The 26,998-nt window shown below is 45.6% G+C and overlaps 1 protein-coding gene across 3 annotated transcripts in view; it reads right to left on the minus strand.

The window, feature by feature from the left end:
- The window catches only part of plekhh1 (pleckstrin homology domain containing, family H (with MyTH4 domain) member 1), a 155,090-nt gene that overhangs the window by 56,722 nt on the left and 71,370 nt on the right, over positions 1-26,998 (minus strand). For all 3 annotated transcript variants that reach the window (XM_068039623.1, XM_068039624.1, XM_068039622.1), the window contains 5 exons: positions 25,703-25,786; positions 22,325-22,406; positions 14,532-15,517; positions 9,065-9,137; positions 1,966-2,057 (listed from right to left, as the gene is read on the minus strand). In XM_068039623.1, the coding sequence (XP_067895724.1) occupies positions 1,966-2,057; positions 9,065-9,137; positions 14,532-15,517; positions 22,325-22,406; positions 25,703-25,786 (1,317 nt within the window). The remainder of the gene's footprint in view (positions 1-1,965; positions 2,058-9,064; positions 9,138-14,531; positions 15,518-22,324; positions 22,407-25,702; positions 25,787-26,998) is intronic.

A 26,998-nucleotide genomic window follows, 5' to 3' on the forward strand; every position in this document is an offset into this window, starting at 1 on the left:
CTGGACACAAAACAATGGTAGAAATCAGTTGTTTCATGCATCGTTAGCCATGGAAGGAGGAAGAATTCCTAACACACCTCCTTAGCGACCCATGGATAATTTAATACAAAGCTACTCGGACAGCGAGGCCTCTGCTAATGTCAGCTGGGGTGATGGCTGAGATCCTACTATTGGCCACTGGCCTCAGTATCTTCTGGGTCTCCCCCACTCAACAATCAGCCAGCAGTGTTCTCACTCCTGGTCGCTATGCCAACAAATCCTGGGAGGGAATGTGGATGTGAGGGAAAAAAAAGGAATGGATTCAGCTGGAATGCCCCTCCCCATTCCACCAGTCTAAACGTTCACTTAACAACAACAACTTATATTTATATAGTGCCTTTAATGTCATAAAAGGTCTCAAGGTGCTTCACAGGAGCAATATAAAACAAAATATGACACCAAACTACAAAGGAGATAATAGGTTTGATGACCAAAAGCTTGGACGAAGGAGTGTCTTAAAGGAGAAAAGTGAGGTAGAGAGGCAGAGAGGTGTAGAGAGGGTATTCCTGAGCTTGGCGCCTAGGCAACTGAAGGTGCAGCCACCAATGGTGAAACGATGAATTTCAGGGATGCTCAAGAGGCTAGAATTTGAAGAGCGCGGAGATGTCGGAGGGTGGTGGGGCTGGAGGTGATTACAGAGATAGGGAGGGGTAAGGCTATGGAGAGATTTGAAAACTAGGATGAGAATTTTTAAAATCAAGACATTCCTTGACTGGGTGTAGGCCAGCAAGTGCAGGGTGAAAGATGAATGGGACTTGGTGCGAGTTAAGACATGGACAGCTGAGTTTTGAATGAAAACAGAAAGTGCAGAGCATGTGATGAACATGTTCTGATGAAAGGTCACTGACCTGAAACGTTAACTGTTTCTTTCTCCACAGATGCTGCCAGACTTGCTGAGTATTTCCAGCACTTTTTGTTTTTATTTCAGATTTCCAGCATCTGCAGTATTTTGATTTCATTTTAGAGTTTTGAATGACCTCAAATTTATCGGGGGTGGCGGGGGGGTTAGGATGTGGGAAACCAGCCAGGTGTGCGTGGGAATAATCAAGTCTAGAGGTAACAAAGGCACGAATGAGGGTTTCAGCAGATGATCAGCTGAGACAGGGCGAAGTGGGATGATGTTACGGAGGTGGAAATAGGCGGTCCTAGTAATGATGTGAATATGAGGTCAGAAGTTCATCGAGGGGTCAGATGCGACAGCAAGGTTGAGAACAATCTGGTTTAATCTCAGACTTTTGTCAGGGAGAGGGATGGTGTCGGTAGTTAGGGAATGCAGTTTGGAGTGGGAACCGAAAACAATGGCTTCAGTTGTCCTAATATTTAATTGGAGGAAATTTCTGCTCATTCAGTACTGAAAGCCGGATAAGCAGTCTGATAGTTTAGCAACAGTAGAGGACCACCGGTGCACCGTGGCAGCAGTGTATATACAGGAGACACTGTAGCAACTTGCCAAGACTCCTTCAACAACACCTTCCAAACCCGTGATCTTTACCACCTAGAAGGACAACGGCAGAAGCTGCATGGGAACACCACCACCTACAAGTTCCCGTCCCAATTACACATCATCCTGACTTGGAATGATGTCATCATTCCTTCACTGTCGATGGGCAAAATCCTGGAAGTTGCTCCCTAACAGCACTTTGGAAGCAACTTCACCACACAGATTGCAGCAATTCAAGAGGAGGTCCACCACCACCTTTCTGAAGGATGGGCAGCAATGTCCATATCCCTAATATGAATTAACAGAAAATAACATGCCTTGTAATAGCCTCACCACATAACTGACCCTCCATCTTCCTGTTAAATGCGACCATCTCTCCTAGCAGCAAGTTTCCAAAGTGCAATGTGTTTGGGGGAAGTCCTAAGCTAGTTCCTTGCGACTTGTATTTAGCCAGTAGACTTTTGCAAAACAGTTTATTATCTTACCCCTTTCAAAGTGGTGTAGACAGGAACGGTCACATTCTTGTAAATGAGGTGAGTGAAGGGACCAGAGGTTAGACTCGCAGGAAGGTTTGACACTGGAGAGAGAAATGAAAAAAATTCAGGTGGTTAGCACCAGGACAAAGAGTGTAGAGTTCGCTTAACACGTACTGCTCTGAATTGTACTATTCCCTGACACTGTGAGGTTTTTTAGATTAGAGATACAGCACTGAAACAGGCCCTTCGGCCCACCGAGTCTGTGCCGAACATCAACCACCCATTTACACTAATCCTACACTAATCCCACATTCCCACCAAACATCCCCACCTGTCCCTATATTTCCCTACCACCTACCTACACTAGTGACAATTTATAATGGCCAATTTACCTATCAACCTGCAAGTCTTTTGGCTTGTGGGAGGAAACCGGAGCACCCGGAGAAAACCCACGCAGACACAGGGAGAACTTGCAAACTCCACACAGGCAGTACCTGGAATCGAACCCGGGTCCCTGGAGCTGAGGCTGCGGTGCTAACCACTGCGCCACTGTGCCGTCTGTTTTAACTTCTGGCCAACCGCCCGCCTTCTGGAAGTGAAGCAATTCCCGATGATTTTGAGGCACTTAAGTCTAGCAGGTAAGGTGGAGGGTGTCAAACAGGCCACCTATTGCAGCTCACCAAATTGAGGCCTCAAAATGGGGCAGGTTAGCCTCCAGCAATGTAAGTGATCACGGAGGGTGAGGTTTTTAGGGTGGCACTGGATTATTTTTATGGGCGTCTGCTCCTCCAAGGCCCGTGAAAATAATTTGGCACTTATCTTTGCCAGGCCTTTTTGGTACCATCACCCATGGGAACTGGCCGGAATGAACAAGGCGCAGGCTCCAACCTGTCCTGACCTAAAATCGTGATTGGGTTCTAATTTACGTCATAGGATCTCAATCTCCATATTGAAATGGGCCTATCGCTTGAAACAAGCGGGCACTTTGGACACCTGTTGGGAGGCCCTTTTCAAAATGGAACCAGCCACACCGCTGGTGTGAACGGAACTGTAAAGCCTCTGAGCCCATTGTGAGGCTGTTACAGTTCCATTAATGCCACGTGAAGACCACTCAAAATGTACACTGAGAATCCCTGGAGGGATACTAAATTGCATTTACCTCCAGCATGGTTCAGTTGGGAAATACACTGCTGGGCCTAGCAATGAGACTTGCTCTCAGCGATCCAGAATCAGAGTGAGATGAGTCACATTCACTAATGTGGGCACTGGCTAAACCCTATAGGATAATCAGATAGACCACAGTCACAGGTGGCACAGAGCTAAGTGTGGGAAAGGAGGGTCTCACAGGATTGGGAGTCCAGGGCAGTGGAGGCTTAACTTTCCTTGTGGGGCTTAGTTTCCTTGTCCTTTTGGTCCCACAAAAGGCAAGGCAAACACACCTACATGCTTGAGGCTCTTCATCTTCCCAGCAGGCCCCACTCTCTTCATCCCAGCTGGACAGCAGCCTCCCTACTCTGTCCTGAGTTCAAATCGCAGTCAAGGCCCAATGATGTCATCGGACCCAGCCTGAATGTTTAAAGAGGTATATCTGAAAGGGGCAGAGAGTGTAACACACAAACAAACCTGACGATTCCGGCTGAAAATGGCCAAGAGACAGATATAAAATCCGATGAAAATAGACTCATGGGCAGAACGAGTAGAATCCTTGATCTTTCACTGCCATCTCTTTGATTTCTTGAAACCCTCTTCAGATCCTGCATCCCAGCCTTCTGCTTATTTAACGCTTTGAAGCCAAGCTTGTGAGGATTTATCAATGAACTTAGCCACATTCCTTGGGCTTAATTACAAGGGAGGCCCTTCCTTTTATCTGGGATTTGAGCTGCAGGGCCTGAGTGGAGACTGCTGCTCCCATTAGTCAGCTGGAGCAGTCTAAGATACAGTATTTCCCTGGGACAGCTGTGCAGATGTCAAAGTCAACTCCTTTAATGGCCACATTCTATCTTGCAGAGACTCAGCGCCAACTCTCAGACACTTCTTCCTACTTCCCCCGGACCATGACCCCACCACCGAACATCAAGCGACTGTCCACAGGACTGTCACTGACCTCATCTCCCCTGGAGATCTTCTCTCTACAGCTTTTAACCTCATAGTCCCACAACCCCGCTTCTACCTCCTTCCCAAAATCCACAAACAGGACTGTCCTGGCAGACCCACTGTTTCAGCCTGTTCCTGCCCCACTAAATTTATTTCTTCCTATGTTTTGACTCTATCTTTTCTCCGCTGGTCCAGTCTCTTGTCACCTACATCAGTGACTCTTCTGACGCCCTACGTCATTTTGACAATTTCCAGTTTCCTGGCCCCAACCGCCTCCTCTTCACTATGGACGTCCAATCTCTCTACAACTCCATCTCCCACCAGGACGGTTTGAGGGCTCTTCCTTGAGCAGAGGCCCAACCAGTCCCCATCCACCACCACCCTCCTCCGCCTGGCTGAACTTGTTCTCACATTGAACAACTTCTCCTACAACTCCACTCACTTCCTTCAAGTAAAAGGTGTTGCTATGGGTACCCGCATGGGTCCTAGTTATGCCTGTCTTTTTGTGGGATATGTCGAACATTCCTTGTTCCAGTCCTACTCAGGCCCCCTCCCCCAACTCTTTTTCCAGTACATTGATGACTGTATCGGTGCCGTTTCCTGCTCCCGCCTGGAACTAGAAAACTTTATCAACTTTGCTTCTAATTTCCACCCTTCTCTCACCTTTACATGGTCCATCTCCAACACTTCCTTCCCCTTCCTCGGCTTCTCTGTCTCTATCTCTGGGGATAGGCTGTCTACTAATATTCATTATAAGCCCACCGACTCCCGCAGCAACTTTGACTACACTTCTTCACACCCTGCCTCCTGGAAGGACTCCATTCCATTCTCCCAGTTTCTCCGTCTCCGATGCATCTGCTCTGATGATGCTACCTTCCATGATAGCACTTCTGATATGTCTTCCTTTTTCCTCAACCGAGGATTCCCCCCCACTTTGGTTGACAGGGCCCTCAACCATGTCCAGCCCATTTCCCGCACCTCTACCCTCACCCCTTCCCCTCCCTCCCAGAACCGCAACTGGGTTCCCCTTGTCCTCACTTTCCACCCCATCAACTTCCATATCCAAAGGATCATCCTCTGCCATTTCCGCCACCTCCAGCGTGATGCCACTATCAAAGGCATCTTCCCCTCCCCTCCTCTATCAGCATTCCGAAGGGATCGTTCCCTTCACGACACCCTGATCCACTCCTCCATTACTCCCGCCACCTCGTCCCCTTCCCACGGCACCTTTCCCTACAATCGCAGATAGTGCAATACCTGCCCATTTACCTTCTCTGTCCTCACTATCCAAGGCCCCAAACACTCCTTTCAGGTGAAGCAGCGATTTACTTGTACTTCTTTCAATGTAGTATACTGTATTCGCTGCTCACAATGTGGTCTCCTCTACATTGGGGAGACCAAACGCTGTCTGAGTGACCGCTTTGCCGAACACCTCTGCTCAGTCCGAAAGCATGACCCCGAGCTTGCCATTTCGACACACCCCCCTGCTCTCATGCTCACATCTCTGTCCTGGGATTGCTGCAGTGTTCCAGTGAACATCAACACAAGCTCGAGGAACAGCATATTCATTTACCGATTTGGCATGCTACAGCCTGCCAGACTGAACATTGAGTTCAATAATTTCAGAGCATGACGGGCCCCCCATTTTACTTTTATTTTTAGTTATTTTTTCTTCTTTCTTTTTTCTTTTTTGTGTTTATTTTATTTTGGTTTGTTCAGTTTGTTTCTACTGTGCCTACCCACTGTTATTTTTTCATGTTTGTGCTTGCGGCTGTTCAGTTTTCAGTCCATTAACACCCTATCTGTACTGACATTTTGTCTTTCAGTACATCATTAACATATTGTTTGCCTTTGCTCCGTGACCTTCTGGTCAGTTATTCTTTGTGACCTTGTCCTATCAACACCTTCTCCTTTGTTATTTCTTGCCCCACCCCTGCTTTACTTGCTTAAAATCTTTTACATTTCTAATATCTGCCAGTTCTGATGAAAGGTCACTGATCTGAAATGTTAACTCTGCTTCTCTCTCCACTGATGCTGCCAGACCTGCTGAGTATTTCCAGCATTTCTTGTTTTTATTATCACAGGAAGAGGCTTCCTGACCACGCAAGTGGACAACCCCCAAACCACAAGTCCCAGCCAGATGAATGGAGGGCCATCACTCTGCGCAAAGCAACTCCGCTCAAAGGAGGCCTTACTAGGGTCGCTAACTCTGGTTGGACGGATTACTGGAGGCTTCATCACATGACCTCACGTCACCAACTGCCCCTCCTGACCTCTTTAGCCATCTCCAATATTTTTATTACTTTTAAGAAACAAAGGTGTTCAAAGAAATGAAACAAAAAAAACCCCACCAAATTTGATTTCTCTCCTGGGTTTTTTTTTACCGCAGCAGTGTCCAGGAGATTATGTTCTAATTCGAGGAGACTTCAGGACAATCCTGGATAGCTGGCAACCCTAGGCTTCATGCCAATGTAAACTCGCATGGGTATACACTGGGCCTCGCTACAACTTACTAATAGAGATTCCCTGTTGACACACACGTGCACATGCGCACACATGAATGTGGGGGCACTTGATTAATGAGACTGCACCAATTGGCACAACCTGTCTACTAATACGTGAGCACATCATCACCAGTCCTCAACATGTCACATATGACTCCACTGTGTCAGCCATGGCTCAGTGGTTAGAGTCAGAACATAGGAAATAGGAGCAGGAGTAGGCCATTCAGCCCTTCAAGCCTGCCCCGCCATTCAATAAGATCATGGCTGATCTGTCCCGGGCCTCAACTCCTCTTTCGGGCCTGCTCCTCATCACCCTCAACTCCACGAGATTTCAAAAATCTATCTACCTCCTCGTTAAACACATTTATTGACCTGGTCTCCACAACTCTGAGGTAGAGAATTCCAGAGATTCACCACCCTCTGAGAGAAGGAATTCCTTTGCATCTCAGTTTTAAATGTGTGCCCCCTTATTCTGTAACTATGTCTCCTAGTTCAAGATTCCCCCACCAGTGGAAACATATTCTCAACATCTACCCTGTCAAACCCCCTTGAAATCTTATATATTTCAATAAGATCACCTCTCATTCTTCTAAACTCCAATGAATAAAGACCTAACCTGTTTAGCCGTTCTTGATAAGACACCCCTTCATCCCGGGAATTAGCCTAGTGAACCTTTTCTGAACTGCCTCCAATGCTAGTATATCCTTTCTTAAATACTTGGACCAAAACTGTACACAGTACTCCAGGTGTGGCCTCACCAACACCCTGTATAGCTGTAACAAGACTTCCCTATTTTTAAACTCCAACCCCCTAGGAATAAAGGCCAAAATTCCATTTGTCTTCCTAATTACTTGCTGCATCTGTATGTTAACTTTTTGTGTTTCACGTACAAGAACACCCAGATCCCTCTGTCCTGCAGTATTTTGTAGTCTTTCTCCATCTAAATAATAATCTGCCTTTTTATTCTTCCTGCCAAAGTGGATTACCTCACACTTTCCCACATTGAACTCCATCTGTCAAGTTTTTTCCCACTCACTTAACCTATCTATATCCCTTTGCAGATTCTTTGTGTCCTCATCACAACATCCCTTCCACCTATTTTTGTATCGTCAGCAAATTTGGATACACTACACTCTGCCCCTTCCTCTAAGTCATTAATATAGATAGTAAATAGTTGAGGCCCTAGGACTGATCCTTGTGGCACCCCACTAGTTACGGCTTTCCAACCCATTAAAAAAGACTATTGATCCCGACTCTCTGCCTTCTGTGTGTTAGCCAATCCTCAATCCATGCCAACACATTACCCCCAATACCCTGAGCTCTTATTTTGTGCAATAACCTTTTATGTGGCACCTTATCAAAAACCTTCTGAAAATCCAAATACACAACATCTATCGGTTCCCCTTTATCCACTCTGCTTGTTATATCCTCAAAGAACTCTAACAAATTTGTCAAACATGATTTCCTTTTCATAAAACCATGTTGACTCTGTTTGATTGCATTATGTTTTTCTAAATGTCCTGCTATTTCTTCCTTAATAATAGACTCTAGCATTTTCCCAATGACAGATGTTAAGCTAACTGGTCTATAATTCCTGCTTTCTGTCTCCCTTCTTTCTTGAATAGGGGCGTCACATTAGCGGTTTTTCAATCTGCTGGTACCCTACCGGAATCCAGTGAGTTCTGGAATATTTTGACCAATGCCTCCACTATCTCTACAGCCACTCCTTTTAAAATCCTTGGATGCAGGCCATCAGGTCCTGGCCACTTGTCTGCCTTTAATCCCATCAGTTTGTCCAGCCTTTTCCCTAGTGATAGAGATTGTTACAAGTTCCTACCTCCCATTTAGACCTTGCTCATCTATTATTGCTGGGATGTTCTTAGGTTCAAGCCCCACTGCAGACACTTGAGTTGACACTCCCAGTGCAGTACTGAGAGAGTGCTGCACTGTCGGAGGTGCCACCTTTCAGTGAGACATTAAATTGAGTCCCTGCCTGCCCTCTCGGGTGGATGTAAAAGATCCTATGGCACTATTTGAAGAAGAGCAGAGGAGTTCTCCCATGTCCTCGCTAACATTTATCCCAGTACCAGCATGTAAAAACACATTATCTATTCAGCATTACATTGCTCTCCATGGAGTCTTGCTGTGCACAAACTGACTGCTGCATTCCAGTAATGACATTTCAAAAGTACTTAATTGGCTACAAAGCCCTTTGGGACCCCGTGAGGCTGGAAAAGGTGCTATAGAAATGCAGGTCCTTCATTCTTATAACAATACCCATCGATGAGACCTCACAATCAGTTGGCTGATCAGTTTCTAAGTATTCCTTCTGTGCTGGGTAGGATGCTGGGGCTTCAAAATAGGCCTCACCAAGGATGAAGCTGAGCACTGGTTTAATGATAAAGGACTGGATTCCGCCATCGTTTCCACCTTCTGGGAGTGCAGTGAGAGCAGCACAAGTGCTCGAGCTCACAGTCAAGGCATGGTCTTACTTAAATAACTGCACTTACATCTCTTAGGGGTTCCAAAGGTTACCTCAGACATCCTCATGCCAGACTTGGCTAGAGCATAGATTCGACCCTCCTGTAAAGACAAGGGAAGGAATTAATGGTGATAATAAACTGTTGCACTTGGAAATCAGTCCCTGTGTACCAAGTTCAAGTGACTCATCTCAACTCACAATCAATATTTGAAAAAAGGGCAGAGAAGTGTAACTGTCAAACCTGGAGGAGTCTTACTCATGATCGGAATTAACTTAGTCAGCTGTTGCTCAGTGGACAGCAAACTCGCCTTTGATTTAGAAGGTTGTGGGTTTAAGTCCCACTCCAGGACTTGAGCACAAGATCTATGCTGACCATTCAGTGCAGTACAGAGAGAGTGCTGCACTGTCAGAGGCGCCGTCTTTCAGATAAGATGTTAAACTGAGGCCCCGTCAGCCTTCTCAGGTAGTTGTAAAAGATTCCATGACACAATCTCAAAGAAGAGCAGGAGCAGTCTCCTGGCTGTCCTGGTCAATATTTATCCCTTAACAAACATCAATAAAGCAGATTATCCAGTCATTTTCACAGTGCTGTGAGTGGGATCTTGCTGTGCATAAATTGGTTGCCATGTTTCTTACATTGCAACCATGACTCCATTTTAAAAGTACTTCATTGGATGTAAAGTGCCATTGGGATGTTCTGAGGTTCTGAAAGGTACAGAATAAATGTATTTTTTTCTTTAACTAGACAAAGTGTTCCACCAACAAGAAAGGCCATGCACCACTACTACCCACACTATCAACAGCAAGCTATCAATCTGTCCAGCCCTCGTATGTCTGGTGCGGGTCAGATTTCCCATGTTGAGTCACTCCTGGTGGTGCCCTTCCATTAATTCCTTTAAGTTTCAACTTTGCAACTGTACGCCCCGCCGCCCGCAGCACCCCCCACCCCCCCACCCCACCAACCCTCCGCAACCCAAAGACACCTTGCTGGACCCGCTCGGCAGGTTGTATGAATAACAGCGCATCATTTGTGGCTGGAACTACGATATAATCTGATATCTTCCAACCTCTGAAAGGAAAACTTTGCAGAACAATGGGGAAACAGCAGGGGATTTGGGCTAATTGCATCGTTCTTCCAAATAGTTGGCACAGGCATGATGGGCTGACAATGAAAAGCAAAATCTGAAATAGTGAAAGGGCATAAAAAACTAAGAACTTGCACTTATGCCAAGCTAGACTCCGGAGGAAAGGCAATCAAGGAGGATGATGTGGTTGATTGTGTCAAAAATAGCAAAAAGGTCAAGAAATACTAGGTAGCAGAATACACCATGGTCACAGCCACTAAAATTTTATTTTGTGAGTTTGTCTGTACATATTTCCATGATAATTTCCCATATCCACATTTGTAATGGAAACTGCTATGTAAACATGTCATGCTGTAATTACACCCGCCCACTAGTGGTGGTGGTGGTGTAATGACTCAGATTTGAATATCCTAGCTCCTCAGCCCTTACTGCAAAGAAACTCCTCTGCTCCAACTAACTTGACTTCTCAGAAAAACATGAGACAAATTGGGAAGCTATTAAATTGTAAATAGCAAAAATCAAAGTATATGAAAATTAGGACAGAATGTGTGACATTAACATGAGAACTGAATTTTGGCTGTTTCTCTGGGTCAACCTATCCCCTTCCCACTAAGCCTACTTCAACTCAACAAGGACATTGACGGGAGATTTGTTCCAACTTTCAGGAATATCTCAGTTCATGAGGTAAGGCATCAGTTTCCCTTCCAAGAATTGGTGGGAGAGCCTTGTGATGTCCTCGGTCTCTGGCTTCTACTTAGTCAGCTCGACCTCGAAGGCGATGAGGCGGTCTGGAGATCCCATTGGCAATGCCACAGGAGAGTGACTCATAATGCAAATTGTGCAAACAGCATGTTCTGCGCATAAGCCTCACGGTTACTTCCTGTAACACCTCCCCGTCACGGCACAGAAGGAGGCCCAGAGGGTGATGGGGATCTGGAACTTACCGCCTAAAAGGGTGGTAGAGGCAGTATCCAAAAACACTTGGATATGCACTTGAGGTGCTGTAAACTACAGGGCTACAGATCAAGAACTGGAAAGTGCGATGAGGCTGGATAGCTCTTTTTTTTTTGCACAGGCACGATGGGCTGAATGGCCTCGTGTGCTGTAAATTTTCTATGTTTCTATGATAATCCAGATACTGCCACAAGTAGTTAACAATGCTACGCAGTGTACATGTGTTTTTTAATATCTTGTCCGGTATAGATAATAAAGGGGTGATCTGACTGATGTGTTCATGATGATTAAAGGTTTCAATAGGATAGGTCGAGAGAAACTGCTGCCTCTGGTGTGAGAGTCCGGAATAAGGGGACATGACCTTAAACATCGAGCTAGATTGTCCAGGGGGTGATGTCAGGAAGCATTTCTTCACACAAAGGGTAGAGGAAATCTGGAACTCTCTCTCCCGAAAAACTGTTGAGGCTGGGGGGTCAATTGAAACATTTCAAAACTCAAATGACTAGATTTTTATGAGATTAGTTATGAAGGATTATGGAGCCAAAGCAGGTAAGATAGTACACAGCCATGATCTAAATGGAAGGTGGTACAGGCTTGAGGGGCTGAATGGCCACCACCTCTTCCCATGTTCCTCACTATAATTTCTGGACACACACACACACAGAGTTATTCACCTGCTGATACAACCCCAAACCAAATGGGTACGGCTTGGCTTTGACATAACTCAAGATATTCGGTGGCAATGTAAGAAATGGAGTAAACAAATTAAAATTAGAGTCAGAATAGCAGATCTGAGAGGTTATACATCAAGATAGCCTAAACAGGCTGGGATTATTTTCTCTGGAAAAGAGAAGGCCGATAGCGGAGTTTAAAATTATCAGGGGTTTTGATAGGGTAGATGTAGACAGGATGTTTCAACTTGAGAAGGAAGCCAAATCTAGGGGCTATGAATATAAGATAATCACAAATAAATCCAATAGGGAATTCAGGAGAAACACCTTCATCCAGAGAGTGGTTCGAAAGTGGAACTCACTACCACAAGGATTAGTTGAGTGAATGGCATAGATACATTTAAGGGGAATCTAGAGAGAGAAAGGAATCGAAGGAAATGCTGATAGGATCGGATGACGAGGATTGGATGGAGGCTGGTGTGGTGCATAAACACCTGCATTGGCCTGTCGGGCTGAATGGCCTGTTTCTATGCTGTAGTTTCTATGCAATTCTATGTCACATGCATCTGATTCACAGTGAACAAAGTTACATAAGATTTGTTCAAATATATGCTCTGCTATATAGGTAAATCATTCCACATATAAAAACAATCAGTAAGATAGAGGTAAGTCATTCTGTATAAGGCCAAGAATGTTTTTACTTCAAGTATACTGAGAGATAATTTTCCAAAGAAAAGCTCAGACACATCATTCCAGTAACTGCTGTTTTCTTGTGTTTTAGAAGAAACTGTTAATATTTGTGGATTCAGATAGTCTTCTCTTCAAGTCAGGGATTTAATCACCTAGTGTGTCCCTGTGACAACTCCGACCAGCACTCGGAGGTGAGTGCAAGAGGTGGTGATGCTTTGTTCGGAAGCCGAGGGCACCTTCCCCATTGGAATGGAAGTGCCCCTTGCCTGGCAGGAATACCTGGGAGAGCAGGCATCCCAGTTTATGGATGCTGGCAGGGTTAGGCTACCCAGCCATGCACCAGGTGGATGGTGCAAGATGCCAGGCCCACAAGGTGTTGCCTGTCAATCTGTCCAATACTCACTGATCCCACACACAACCTTACAATTCTTTCATTGCACCTCATCGGACAGAACACAGACAAGATGCAACAATTAAACACCTCGGTGAATTTGCACCTTTCTGACCACAGTCAGACAGATTGAGAGGCTGGCTGCTGGACGGGCAGGCAGCTGGGGAGTGGAGCAGAGGTGAGTAGGGGTGGTCGGGAGGTGAGTCGGACATCAGGGGGGGGGGGGGGAGGGGGGGCGAGAAGTGAATTGGACATTGGGGATTCAATCGCGGTGAGGTTGGATCACAGATTGGTTTACAGGGTAGCTCGGGGGGGGTTGGGGTGGGGTGGGGCCAGGTACGGGGTAGGGGGAAGCACTCCTGATCCTCCTGATACACAAGCTGTTACCTGCCTCATCCTCACCTCCTTTCAGCTCCTGAGTTTTCAGAGACCGAGGAAACCGGTGCTGGAGGGGCCGCTTTTGAAGTTCAATTATATTCAATTTAAAAAGAGCGAATTATGTTCTGGGGGGAGGTGGGTTATACTGTGGTGGGGGGGGGGGGTGGAAGAGCCCTGTTATACTGTGGGGGAGGGGGAAGAGCCCTGTTACACTGTGGTGGGGTGGGGGGGAAGAGCCCTGTTATATTGGTGGGGGGGGGGGTGGGGGGTGAAAGACTCCTGTTATACTGTAGTGGGGGGGGGGGGGGAAGAGCCCTGTTATACTGTAGTGAGGGGGGGGGGAAGAGCCCTGTTATACTGTAGTGGGGGGGGGGTGGGGAAGAGCCCTGTTATACTGTAGTGGGGTGGGGGGGAAGAGCCCTGTTATATTGGTGGGGGGGGGGGGTGAAAGAGTCCTGTTATACTGTAGTGGGGGGGGGGGGGAAGAGCCCTGTTATACTGTAGTGGGGGGGTGGGGAAAGCCCTGTTATACTGTAGTGGGGGGGGAAGAGCCCTGTTATACTGTAGTGAGGGGGGGGAAGAGCCCTGTTATACTGTAGTGGGGGGAGTGGAAGAGCCCTGTTATACTGTAGTGGGGGGGTGGGGAAAGCCCTGTTATACTGTAGTGGGGGGGGAAGAGCCTTGTTATACTGTAGTGAGGGGGGGGAAGAGCCCTGTTATACTGTAGTGGGGGGGGGGGGGAAGAGCCCTGTTATACTGTAGTGGGGTGGGGGGGAAGAGCCCTGATACTGTAATGAGGGGGGGGAGAAGAGCCCTGTTATACTGTAGTGGGGGGGGGGGTTGGGAAGAGCCCTGTTATACTGTAGTGAGGCGGGGGGGAAGAGCCCTGTTATACTGTAGTGGGGGGGAGGGGTTGGGAAGAGCCCTGTTATACTGTAGTGAGGGTGGGGGTGAAGAGCCCTGTTATACTGTAGTGGGGTGGGGGGGGGGGGGGGAAGAGCCCTGTTATACTGTAGTGGGGGGGGGGGGGAAGAGACCTGTTATACTGTAGTGAAGGGGGTGGGGGAAGAGCCCTGTTATACTGTAGTGGGGGGGGGGTGGTGGGGGGGGAGAGCCCTGTTATACTGTGGTGGGAGGGCGGGGGGAAGAGCCCTGTAATACTGTGGTGATGGGGGTTGCTGGGTAAGGTGAGCTCTGTTGTACTTGGGTGGGGGATGATGAGCCCTGTTACATTGGAGTGGGGGCGCGTTGGGGAGAACCCTGTTATACCTTGGGGGAGGGGGTGTGGCAGCCTTTGAATGTTCTGCAGAGAAAGTTTAATCTTACCCAAGAAGGGAAACGATGTAATGGTGGCGGCGGGGGCTTGTTGACCGAGACAGGCCTGGCACTTTCAGAATCCAATGCCTCGTTCGAAACACGAGGCAGGGTTGGGAGGGAGACCTCCTGCGTGGGAGGGGCATCATACTCTTCCGTCTCCATCTGCTCAGGTACGTCATCGATGTCCGTCTCTTGCACCTGTACGGATTGCCGCGCAAAGGCCATGGGTTTGAAGGAGCAGATGTCAATGCAGACAATGTGGTTGAACCTCTCTGTGCCAGGCTGGGGTTGACTGTAGTGTTTCTTTGCCAGCTGGATGCTGTCCCTTGGTGCTAAAGGAGTCCTTACCTTGGGCAGGGTCATGCTGGTGCCAATGCTGCCTTCTTTGGCAGTGAAGGGTGGTGGAATGAGCCTTGTCAAGTGTGGTGAGAACAGTTTAACTGCTGGTGCTGGAGGTATGCTGGGGCATCGCGCATTTGTCTCACTTGAGGATGAGGAAGAGTCCAGTCTTTGTGAGCGGAACTTACTGCTGAGTTCGTCAGATGAACCATCTTGCTCTGAGACCTGCTGCATGGCGATCGATGAGGCTGAAGTGCTCTTATTGTCTGTAGATGTTTTCAGCGCAACGGTTTCTTTAGTCATCCGCAGCACAGGCACATCCTGTTCACTCCTCGCTCCCTCAAGCTCAGAGTTGTTGTCCGCTGTGACACCTGTCTGTCCATCAAGGAGCAATCCAGCAGGGTCCAAGCTGCATACGTCTGACTTTGCACTTGCTTGACTTGGACTGCAAGCCGGCTGATCTTCTGCCTCGCCAAGGCTTCCTTCCTCCATCATTACCATGGAGCTTTGCTGAAGTGGCTCCTTCCAGCTCTCGCTGGGCAACTTTGTGACTGGGTCAGGCTTCTCAGGTGCAGGGAGGGTCTGAGGAATCGGTGGCACAGGAGAAGATTCAGAGACTTTCGTCAAATCTGTTATTGGTCTTCTGCCTTGTAAATCTGTTCAATATAAAAGCAGTCTCTGTTATTGGCAATTCCACCAATCAGTAATTGGATCCAGCCAAGCTGTGAGTTGGTTGATATTCTCCTATTATCGACAGTTAATAGTCTCTTTTGTATTCCTCCGATCCAGGCATTCCAGCTGGATATCAATGTGTTTCCACGATCAACAGACAAGGATTGAGTTGGCATATATGCCACCTGGCCTGTGTCTGTGTATCCTGGGTGAAATGCCTCAGTGGGCAGAGAGTGTAATAGCAGAAGAGGGGTATGACAGTGCGGGGGCTAGGGCGTGATGGTGATTGGGGGAGAAATGACAGTTGGGGGAGGGGTGGGATGGCTTGACTGAGGCCAAGGCTGGGGCCTAGCCAGGGTGGGGTGGGGGTGTGTGCATGACAGAGGTTGTGGGGTGGGGTCGTGACAGAGGGTTCGGAGTGGGGAAATGTGACAAGGGTATGGTGACAATGGAAGGATGCAGGAACATTGGGATGTGGATAGAAGAGTACTGCTAAGAGGGTTGCACATAACCCCTTACAAATCGCTAAAATATGGGCTTTCTCAGAGGTGGGCGGGTGTTAGCAGTGGGGCAGGGGTGTTGGACATGAGTGATTGTGGGAACAGTGAGAAGGAAGCCTCCAGTCCTTTAATGTTGTCACACAGCCTCTGCTTCTCCAGACCACCCACACCTCTGCTGCCTTCTCAATAACACCCGCCCTCCCCTCCCCCCCCAACATTCTCCTCCATCAAGATCCAACATCTGCCTCAACATTGCAAGTCGACCCCGAGTCTTCTTCACGATACAACCTTGGGGGTCAGGGTCTAGTTTTGGAGCTTGCTGGCGAAGGGGCCTTTAGTTGTGGTTTAAGGGGTGGAGTTGGGTGGGAGAATAAGGGTTCTGGTCATGGGGGCAGGATGGATTTTTTTAAAAAAGGGTCCACCCTAGCAGTTGGTAAGTCTGTGTTACTTACAAAATCAGCTACATTATTAATTTAAATAGGCATTACGGGTTTCCTTGGTGCTATTGAAACCATTTGAGCAAATATTAACCCCTCCCCCACCATTCAGAGGAACAGGAGCAGGCCATTCAGCCCCTTGAACCTGCTTCACCATTCAATGAGATCATGGCTGATTGGTACCTCAACTCTTTTTCCTGCCTTAGCTCCATATCACTCGATACCTTTACTCCCCATAGAAATCTAACGATCTTAGTCTCGAGAGCGCCAATTGATCCCCAGCTTCAACAGCCTTTTGGGGGACAGAATTCCAGATTTCCACTACCTTCTGAATGAAAAATATTTCTTGGTTTTGCTCCTAAATGGTCTACCTCTAACTTTTAAATCATGCTCCGTTGTTCTGGATTCCCCCTCAAGAGGAAATAGTTTTTCTGCATTTACCTGATCAATCCTTTTAATCACCCCAATTAAATCAATCTTCTGAACTCAAGATATTATATTATAACCTGTCTTCGTAACTTAACCCTTTATGTCCTGGCATTCTTCTGGTGATTCTGTGCTGTGTCCCTTCAACCAAATGCCCAACCTTCACGACCCCAGGAGAACAGTGCCAGGCAATACAGCAGACCGGTCTCTCAGCTAACTGAGCAACAAGCACCACTGATCCTGGAAGACTCCCAAGTAAAATGAATAAGTTTGTTTGTGACAAGAATAGTGTGATAGAAGCTTGCACAACATGACAATGTTTGCAGGAAAGTATTGTGCACACGCAAATCTTTTTAATCTAATATAAGGGGACCGGGTGGGAAAGTGGAGTTGAGTTTAAGGATAAGCCATAATCTTATTGAATGGCAGAGCGGGCTTGAGGATCTGTGCGACCGACTCCTGTTCTCATTTCTTATGTTCTTGTATAGATTTTGAAGACATGCATCTAGTCTAATGTTAAAAGTAACCTACTTGGGAAATAAAATTTCAACTCCAACTGTGATGAAGGCCGTGATAAAATTGGGACTCATAAATTTCCTAAGGTGGGAACTGGAATTCATGGCCATTGTGCCCACAATCTGATAGATTTTCTTTGACTCAGAACTTCATTTATCAGTTCCGACCTCATTTATCTCGTTGCAAAAAAACAGCTCAGCTGATAGACTGGCAATGTCTGAATGGCCCAACTCAAGGTGATGGACATTCCTACCTGCTAATCCCCAGTTACTGAATAACAGAGCACAGGATTACATTCTAGAGCTGTAAATCTATTACTCAGTTCCATTGAGTCATTCAGTTATTAAGCAGAATATTGAGAAGCAGTCAAACATTAAACTCCAAGATTAGACATTTCCAAAACCTACTAAATGTCTGTCTATTCTATTGTTCAGGTAGGGCATTGGGTTTGTTTTTCACAATTTTATATACTAACAGCCAATTCCATAACATTTAAGGAGCGATATCATTGCTCAGGAGGGAATCTTTGGTTTAACAGTAACATTGCCATCCCTGAGTCAGAAGTTGAAAGGGTTTGAACCCCAGTCCACACTGTCACAGGGACTGAATAGAGAAACAAAGACTTGCATTTATATAGCACCTCTTGTTACCTCAGGGCTTCCAAAAAGTACTTTACAAAATTCCCCTTGCACACCTCTTTCTCCTCCTTTAAGACGCTGCTTAAACCTCCTCTTTACCAAGCTCTTGGCCACCTGCCCTAACATCTTCTTTGGCTTGCCATCAGTTTTAGTCTGACTACACTCCTGTAAAGTGCCTTGGGACGTTTTACTACATTGAAGATGTTATATAAATGGTAGTTTTGTTTTGTTGAAACAGCTCTCGATATTCATATATAAAAACATTGCATCCAGTCGATCAGTCACATTACATCTTCAGTGCCACACATATACATTTGCTAATTTCCTGCAATTGATGGGTTTGTTCTGATGAAACACTGACACATCACAACTGAAAGACTAGGGAACATATGAAACATGAGGAAAATGGGTAACTAAATTTCCATTGAAAAGCAAACCAACGGCACATGTAAGTAAAGAATTTGCCAGTAAACGAATGGAAATGTGAAGCATCAAATCATCCCAAATATATATATATTTTTTACATCTTCCTGACTGCCATCTTAGTTTCTACCTTTTGCTGAGCATTCACTAGGGGCTGGAAATAAAGTTTGGAACATAATAAGGACGCCTTGAGGGTTTTAACTATTGGTGATGGTTTAATTGGGGTGAAATGGGATTAATTATCCAGCACACATCGGCCTTTCTATTCACCTCAATGGGAATGAAGACCCAGAGAGGAGTATTACAGCAGGTGATCCAATATTACCCACTTTATGCTATCCTATGAGGGATTGACTTAAACATCCACTCCCTCCACCATCAGGAGGAGACGGTGGTGTAGTGATAATGTCACTGGACTAGTAATCCAAAGGCCCAGGTTGATGCCCTGGAGACATGGGTTCAAATTGCTCTATGGCAACTGGTGGAATTTAAATGTAATTAATTAATAAATTAGGGAAGGAAACCTGCCGCCCTTACTTGGTCTGGTCTCAAGACTCTTAACTGCCTTCTGAAATGGCCGAACAAGCCACTCAGATGTCAAAAGCAATTAGGAGCAGACAACAAATACTGGCCTTGCCAGTGGTGCCCACATCCCATGAAAGAATGGAAAAATCCCATCAGCGTACCCTGCCTGCAACTCACCAAAGCTTCTCAGACACCTACCAAACCTGCCACCTCTACCACCAATACGACAAGGGCAGCAGACTCATGGGAACACCACCTGTAAGTTCCCCTCCAAGCCACACAACCATCCTGACTTGGAACTATATTGTCGTTCCTTTACTGTCAGTGGGTCAAAATCCTGGAACTCCCTCCCTAACAGCACTGTGGTTAACACCTTCAACACACAGACTGCAGTGGTTCAAGAAGGCGGCTCACCATCATCTTCTCAAGGGCAAATAGGGATGGGAACTAAATGGTGGCCTTGCCAGAGATGCTTATATCCCAAATATTAATTATTAAAAAGTTTGGTTCAGTGGTAGCACTCACATCTCTGTGCTAGGAATCCATGGGTTCAAACCCCACTGCAAACACTTCAGTACATAATATAGGCTGATTCAGTGGAGAACTGACATTTTTTGGAAGAGACCTTAAACCAAGGCTCCCATCTAATATTGAAGTGCCAGCTTAGAATTATGCACTCAAGCCTCTGGAGTGGGACTTAAACCCATGACTTGCTGACCTCAGAGGTGACAGTGCTACCAAGTGAACCATGGCTGATACCAGAAAGGTCAGTTCACCTTGAAAAGCCAGTCTTCCACCAACTGATCATTAGCACTGCTGAGTCGATATGAGGTATCCATTACCCTGAAGGGTATAATATGATTGACATAATCGTGTGCTGCAAGAGGGTAAGGACTTACAAAAAACCGCAAAGACTAGCTTTTACATAACATAGGTTCATAGAATTATAGAATGGTTACAGCACAGAAACAGGCCAGTCAGCAACTCACCTAGTCCCACTTCCCTGTCGTTTCCCCGTAACGCTGCAATTCTTTTTCTCTTCAGAAGAATATACAATTCCCTTTTGAAAAATCCACTACTGAACCTGCCTCCACCACACTCTCAGGCAGTGCATTCCAGAACTCAATTGCTCACTGTGTAAAAAAGTTTTTCCTCATGGTTTGACTCTTTTGCCAATCGCCTTAAATCAGTGCCCTCTGGTTCTTAACCCTTCTGCCAATGGGAACAGTTTCTCCTGATCTACTCTGTCTGGACCCCTCATGATTTTGAACACCTCTATCAAATCTCCTCCCAACCTCTTCTTTAGGGGGAGAACAACCCAGCTTCTCTAATCTATCCACGCAACTGAAGACCCGCATCCCTGGAACCATTCCTGTAAATCTTTTCTGCACCCTCTCTAATGCCTTTGCATCCTTCCTAAAGGGTAGTGCCCAGGATTGGACACAATTCTCCAGTTGAGGCCAAACCAATGTTTGGTAAAGGCTCACCATAACTTCCTTGCCTCTGTTTATAAAGCTTAGCATCCCATATGCCTTATTAACCAGTTTCTCAACCTGCCATGCCATCTTCAACAGTTTGTGCACATATATCCCCAGGACCCTCTGTGCCTGCATCCCTTTAGAATTGTATCCTTTATTTCATATTGTCTCTCCTTGTTCTTCCTACCAAAATGTATCACTTCACACCTCTCTGCATTAAATTTCATCTCCCACGTGTCTGCCCATTCCACCCGCCTGTTTACATCCTCTTGAAGTTTATCATTATCCTCCTCACAGTTCACAATACTTTCAAGTTTAGTGTCATTGGCAAATTTTGAAATTGTGCCTTGCACACTCAATCTACGTCATTAATACAGATCAAGAAAAGCAATGGTCCTAATACCGACCCCTGGGGAATCCCACTAGATACCTTCCTCCAGTCTGAAAAACAACCATTCACCACTGTTCTCTGTTTCCTGTCACTCAGCGAATTTCTTTTCCACGCTACTACTGTTCATTTTATTCCATGGGCTCTAACTTTACTGGAAAGCCTTTTATGTGGCACTTTATAAAAAGCCTTTTGGAAGACCATGTACATCACATCAATTGCATTACCTTCATCAACCCTCTCTGTTACCTCATCAAAAAACTCAAATCAAATTAGTTAAACACAATTTGTCCTTAACAAATCTGTGCTGGATTTTCTTAATTAATCCACATTTCACCAAGTGACTGTTAATTTTGTCCCAGATTATTGTTTCTAAAAGCTTTCCCACCACCAAGGTTAAACTGACTGGCCTGTAGTTGCTGGGCTATTCTTACACCCTTTTTGAACAAGGGTGTAGCATTTGCAATCTTCAGTCCTCTGGCACCACCCCTGTATCTAAGGAGGATTGGAAGATTATGGCCATTGCCTCCACAATTTCCACCCTTACTTCCCTCAGTATCCTTGGATGTATCTCATCCAGTCCTGGTGACTTATCAACTTGAAGTACAGCCAGCCTATCTAATACCACCTCTTAATCAAATTTTAGCCCATCCAGTGTTTCAACTACCTCCTCTTTCATCATGACTTGAACAGCATCTTATTCCTTGGTAAAGACTGATGTAAAGTATTCATTTAGCACCTCAGTCATATCCCCTGCCTCTATGGGTAAATCTCCTTTTAGGACCCACTAAATCAGCCCCACTCCTCCTTTTACCACCCTTTTACTCTCTATGTGCCTAGATTCCCTTTTATGTTAGCTGCAGTCTCTTCTCATACTCTCTCTTTGCTTCTCATTTCTTTTTTCATTTCCATTCAGCTTGGTTCGCGACTTCAAGATGTCCCAAAGTATTTTACAACCAGTGAAGTACTTTTGAAGTGTAGTCATTGTTATAGGAAATGTGGTAGCCAATCCACACACAGCAAGCTCCAACAAACAGCAATGTGAGAAGTGACCTAATAACGTGATTTAATGACGTTGATTGAGGATTAACTATTGCCCAGGACACCTGAAGAGGGAGAGTGAATAGTTTAGATTACACAGAGAATGGTGAATATATGGAATAGATAGCCCAGGGGCGGTAGATTGTATCGGCTGGTTTAAGAGGGAACGGGATGAAGATTTGCTAAATAACGACTTTGAATGGAATGAAAGCTAGAATGATCATTTTTTGAACTTCAGGACCACCCAGATGGAGTAAAGATTTCTTCTAATACTTTACAATCTTGTGTTGCTACACTCTTGTATACAAGAGCACCTTGCCCTAAGCTGGCCAAACAAGAATATGAAAGATAACAAGTGTTGTCGTTTTCCATTTCAAAGCTGTTGGCCTCCAATTCCAGTAAAGGATGGGCCTCTGTACCTTGAATCTTGGTGTGCAGGGCCCGAATCTGTTCAGCTTGCTTGTGGGTAGTCACTTTGAGATGATGGTTTTCGAATTCCAGCTTTAAAAAGAAACAAAACAAAAAGAAAATGATTAAGAACTTGCGTTTATACAGCAACTTTCACTTCCTTAAGGCAACGCAAAAGGCTTCACAATCAACCGAGAACTTTTGAAATGTAAGGCTGAATTTTTCCACTTTATGTTTTTTTCTGGAAGGCAGGTTGCAAACCCAATTGCTGCAGCAGTGGGACTGCTGTGCAATCTTCTAATTAGAGACAACGGGCGGTTTCAGGAGATGGGAGGACAATTCAGTGTACACGACTCCGAGGGCAGCTGGCAGCTTTCACTGTGTCCGCAGTGAGAGTGCTGCTGAGGTGAATGGGTTGAGTTGGGAGGGGCGGGGGAGGTGGTAGCAGGATGAAATGGAGGCACAAAACGGCTGAAGGAAGCAGCAATCACTTCTTCATCACTATCCATGAAATCAGTCTCCAGGAGATAACAATGCAACTGTAAATCTTTGCCTGCAGATGACCTCAGGCTTGTTGATTTGCACCTTTAACGTGCAGTGAGAGCTGGAGGCCAGTAACAAAGGGCAGGGAGCTCCATATTATTTTCATGGCGCTCTGACCTCCTGCTGTGCACTCGTCTCCTGTGATGTGATGAGCTGCAGATGCTGCGGGGGTTCAGCGCACTGCCGATAACATTCCATTGCCCTCAGAAAATGCCTGCTAACCGCTTCATTAACACCCCCAATTGGCTTCCCACAATTGCCGGGCGGGTTGCTGTCAGTGGACAGAAGCCATCTCCAGGTAAAGCGGGATGAGGCGGGAACACGTCTGCATTCCTGTTCAACATCATTTCATCCAATGTTCCTTGCCTCCTTTCCTACCCTCCCCAACCCTGCCTCCAAGGGCTTGGTAAAACTCTCACTGTAGTTACTATTGGAATGTAGGCAAAGTAGTATTGGAAGAAACTGCATAACACGAGAATACAATAGGACCTTCTGACTGGATCTCATGCTGAATGCCACCATCTTGTGAAGCAGTATTACTTACTGTATCCGTGACTACCCTTACTCCCACCTGAAAGTTAGCACCAAAGAAATGTATTTTCTGAGGGGGAAGAAAGGAGGCTTAGCCCAGTGTTCAACCCATAAAATATGAGTTACACTGGGAGCACTACTTTCCCATGCATCATTAGTGCAAATGTATTCCTTTAGGATCAGAGGAATGGAAAAGCTATTGAAAGCTGAAAGATAAACAAAAGGCATTTGATAGGGTACCACATAATAGACTTGTTAGGAAAATGAAGTCCATGGGATTAAAAGGACAGTGGCACTGTGGATATGAAATTGGCTAAAAGTTAAAAAGCGGAGAGAGTGTTGAACGGTTGAAGGCTCAAAGATAAACAAATGAGCTCCCTGCAAAGGGATAAATACTGTGTAGTGCTGAGCCTACCCATCTCCCCCACCCCAGTCAGGACAATTACAGCTTCTATTCATAGTCTGTGCTGAGGTTGTGATCTCAGCTGAGAGAGGTGCAGTGCTCATTTAGATGACCAAAGAACCTTGGATTGGGGAAAGAGAAAAACAAAATGAAAAGCAGTTGGGGATCCCACTCCTTATCATCATCCAGTGACCTCTGCCAGGATGATACTGGGGATAAAAGGGTTAAATTATGAGGGCAGGTTGCATGGACTAGGCTTGTATTCCCTCAAGGGGTGATCTAGTTGAGGTGTTTATGATGATCACAGGAATTGATAGGGTAGATGGAAAGAAACTATTTCCTTTGGTGGGGGGCGTCCAAAATAAAGGGAAAGAACCTTAAAAAACACTTCCTCACGTAAAGACAGGTGGAAATCTGGATCTCTCTGAATAGGGGTAATATAAACAAAGAGCAGTACCTCCTTCCAAATGGTTAAGTTCAGGCCCATGGTGTTTAATAATATTTTGACATCTCAGCCCAGGAATGCACATTACTCATCTCATGATAATAATGGGTCAGAGACTCTGGAATGATGATGTATTGTCTCAATGCAGCACCTGGTGTGGTAGCAGGAAGGCATTCGTTCAATCTCTGGTCTACACCAAGTTAGCCACTTCCAGCATACCATAACTAACCGAGGTGGCGGGGGGGGGGGGGGGAAGATGGGGAGAACATGACAGGGTCCCTCCCCTTAATCACTATCCAAGGATTCTATGCCAGAAGGTACATGCAAGTGAAGATAGGCAAGTACAACATGCCCTGCAATGGGACAGAGCCTTCAGGTGAGGAGCAGAAAATAAAGATGACTTCCCATTCTTCATGCCTTGAATTAGTTGTTATTTTCTTTCAATTCTCCTCTCTGGTTTTGCCAAGCCTGATCCACAGGGAAAGAGTTGTGGTTACTCTCATTGAATTCTCCCTCTCCAGCCCCAGTTTGTTCACTAAGAGCACACTGTGGTCCCAGAACTTGGCTACAGGAGAGAAAGGAGGGTTATTGAAGGAATCCCGGGGCAACAGATTTCTGCACTGTTCTGTATTTTGTTTTATATAGTAATTCTTGGGATGTGGACACTGTCCAGCCCTAGTTGCTTTGAAGAAGGTGGCGGTGAACCTTCTACTTGATGTTTGTTGATTTATTAACACTTTTGTTTTTGTTGCTGTATTTTAAGGAAAGCAATATCCACAGCAATAGCACCCTCCCCTTTGTTACTTTTTATAAGGAAGGACGGAGGAGGTATGTGTTAGGAGTGTCCACATTAGCAGAGGGGCCCTCCTCACCACCGCACAGAAATATCATTATTTTAAAACCTCAAGACTACACCAATAAAGCTGAACTGCTCACCAAATTAGCGGCTCGAGGTCATTCTCACAGGGCCTTCTACCCAGGCTTCCAGGGTAACATCCTGAATACCTGGGAGTGTGAGCGATAATCCCTCACACCCTACAGCTCATGCCAAAAGGAGGAGGTTAGAGGCCATGAGGAGCTTCAACAATTCACATTTATAGAGCGCCTTTAACGTAATAAACATCGAAAAGTGCTTCACAGGAGCGTTATCAGATGAAATTTGACAAACAGCCACATAAAGAGGTATGAGGAGAGGTGACAAAAAGGTTGGTTCTCAGAAGAGTCTTAAATGAGGATGGAGAGGTGGAAAGAGAGATGGAAAGAGTTAGAGAAGGTATTGCAGAGCTTAGGGCCAAGGCAGTTGAAGGCATGATGGAATGATTAAAACTGGAGATGGACAGGAGGCCAGAATTGGAGGAGTGCAGAGATCTTGCAGGTTTCGGTACCTCCAATCCTCTCTGCAGGGGCTTCATTCAACATTACAAAATCACATCAAAGCTGCACCGTGAACAAGAACTCAGGACTTACTTCTCTTAACTTAAATGTCACCCACTCTTTGATTCTGGCTGCCTTCTCCTCAATCACCTTTGCCTCCTGGGCTCTCAATTGGTTCTGAGAAAAGGGGGAAATTAAGACTGTTTTCATGCCTTAAGCAGGAATTTATTTTTGCATTTGAAAATTTTGTATAACCAGCAATACAGGACAAAACATAAATGGGACTGAATGAGAACTTGGCAAGTTTGGTTACAAATACACATATTCTAGCCCCTCTTAGAGGTAAAAATAACTAACAGCGATTACACACATAGTAAAAACAAAACAGACATTTTTCTTCAAATATCAATAATGTTACATGTGGTTCTTGAACATTTCAGCATTCAAATTATCTGTCACTGGAAAATTAGGCAGGAAAAAGAATTCTTCCTAAACATAATAGCCCACTGTTGCGGAATATTCTGTGAGGAAAACTGTTTTGTGTGTCACCCACAGCCAGACCTGGGCTGCTCAATCCTAATACCTACTTAAAATGGATGGAAATGCCACTCACAATATGCATGTCACATTTATAATGTGTCAGCCATGACTCAGTGGGTAGAACTTTCACTTCTGAGTCAGAAGCCCCACTCCAGAGATTTGAGTACAGAAACTAGGCTGGCACTCCAGTGCATTACTGAGGGCTCGCAATGTGGCGCATTTGCGCGTACTAGAAGCTACATATATTAAGACACAGGGCCCTGTTCTTTGCAGACAGAAAGAACATGTACACACATTGTGCCTGTTTCAGCTAAACAAAATAAATACCAGCCATTTGCTAGTTCATTCCTCAGGGCAACGCCTTGACCAATCAGAGTCAAGCTGCCTGGTTTAGATTTCAAACAAAGCTTGGCTGTTAACAGTCAGTCACCATAAACTGGTGCATTCTCCATGGCAAGACCTCTACCAATCAGAGTTCACTTGCCAACCAATCAGCACTCTCTTCTCATACAGTATAATGTAGTTGTTTTCCCTTACACTGGTATTCTTGCAGATTGTCCTGATGAGTGAAAGACGAAAAGCTTCGACAACATGTCTGTTTTCAGAAATACTCAAGTTCTGTACTACCAAACGGCTATTAGAGTAGATTATTTGGCTATTATTCCATTGCTGTTTGTGGGAGCCTGCTGTGCACAAATTAGCTGCTAAACTTCCTACATTTTTATAGTGACGACCCTTCAAATGCATAGCACCTTTCAATCCATTTGTCCCTCTTACATGTAAATAATCTGAGAGCTAGTTCCCCTCTATGCTTTAGCCTACATTTTTTTTCCCCAGAAGAGAATTTAG

Source organism: Heterodontus francisci, chromosome 9, assembly GCF_036365525.1.
Source record: "Heterodontus francisci isolate sHetFra1 chromosome 9, sHetFra1.hap1, whole genome shotgun sequence".
Classification (NCBI taxonomy): Eukaryota; Metazoa; Chordata; class Chondrichthyes; order Heterodontiformes; family Heterodontidae; genus Heterodontus; species Heterodontus francisci.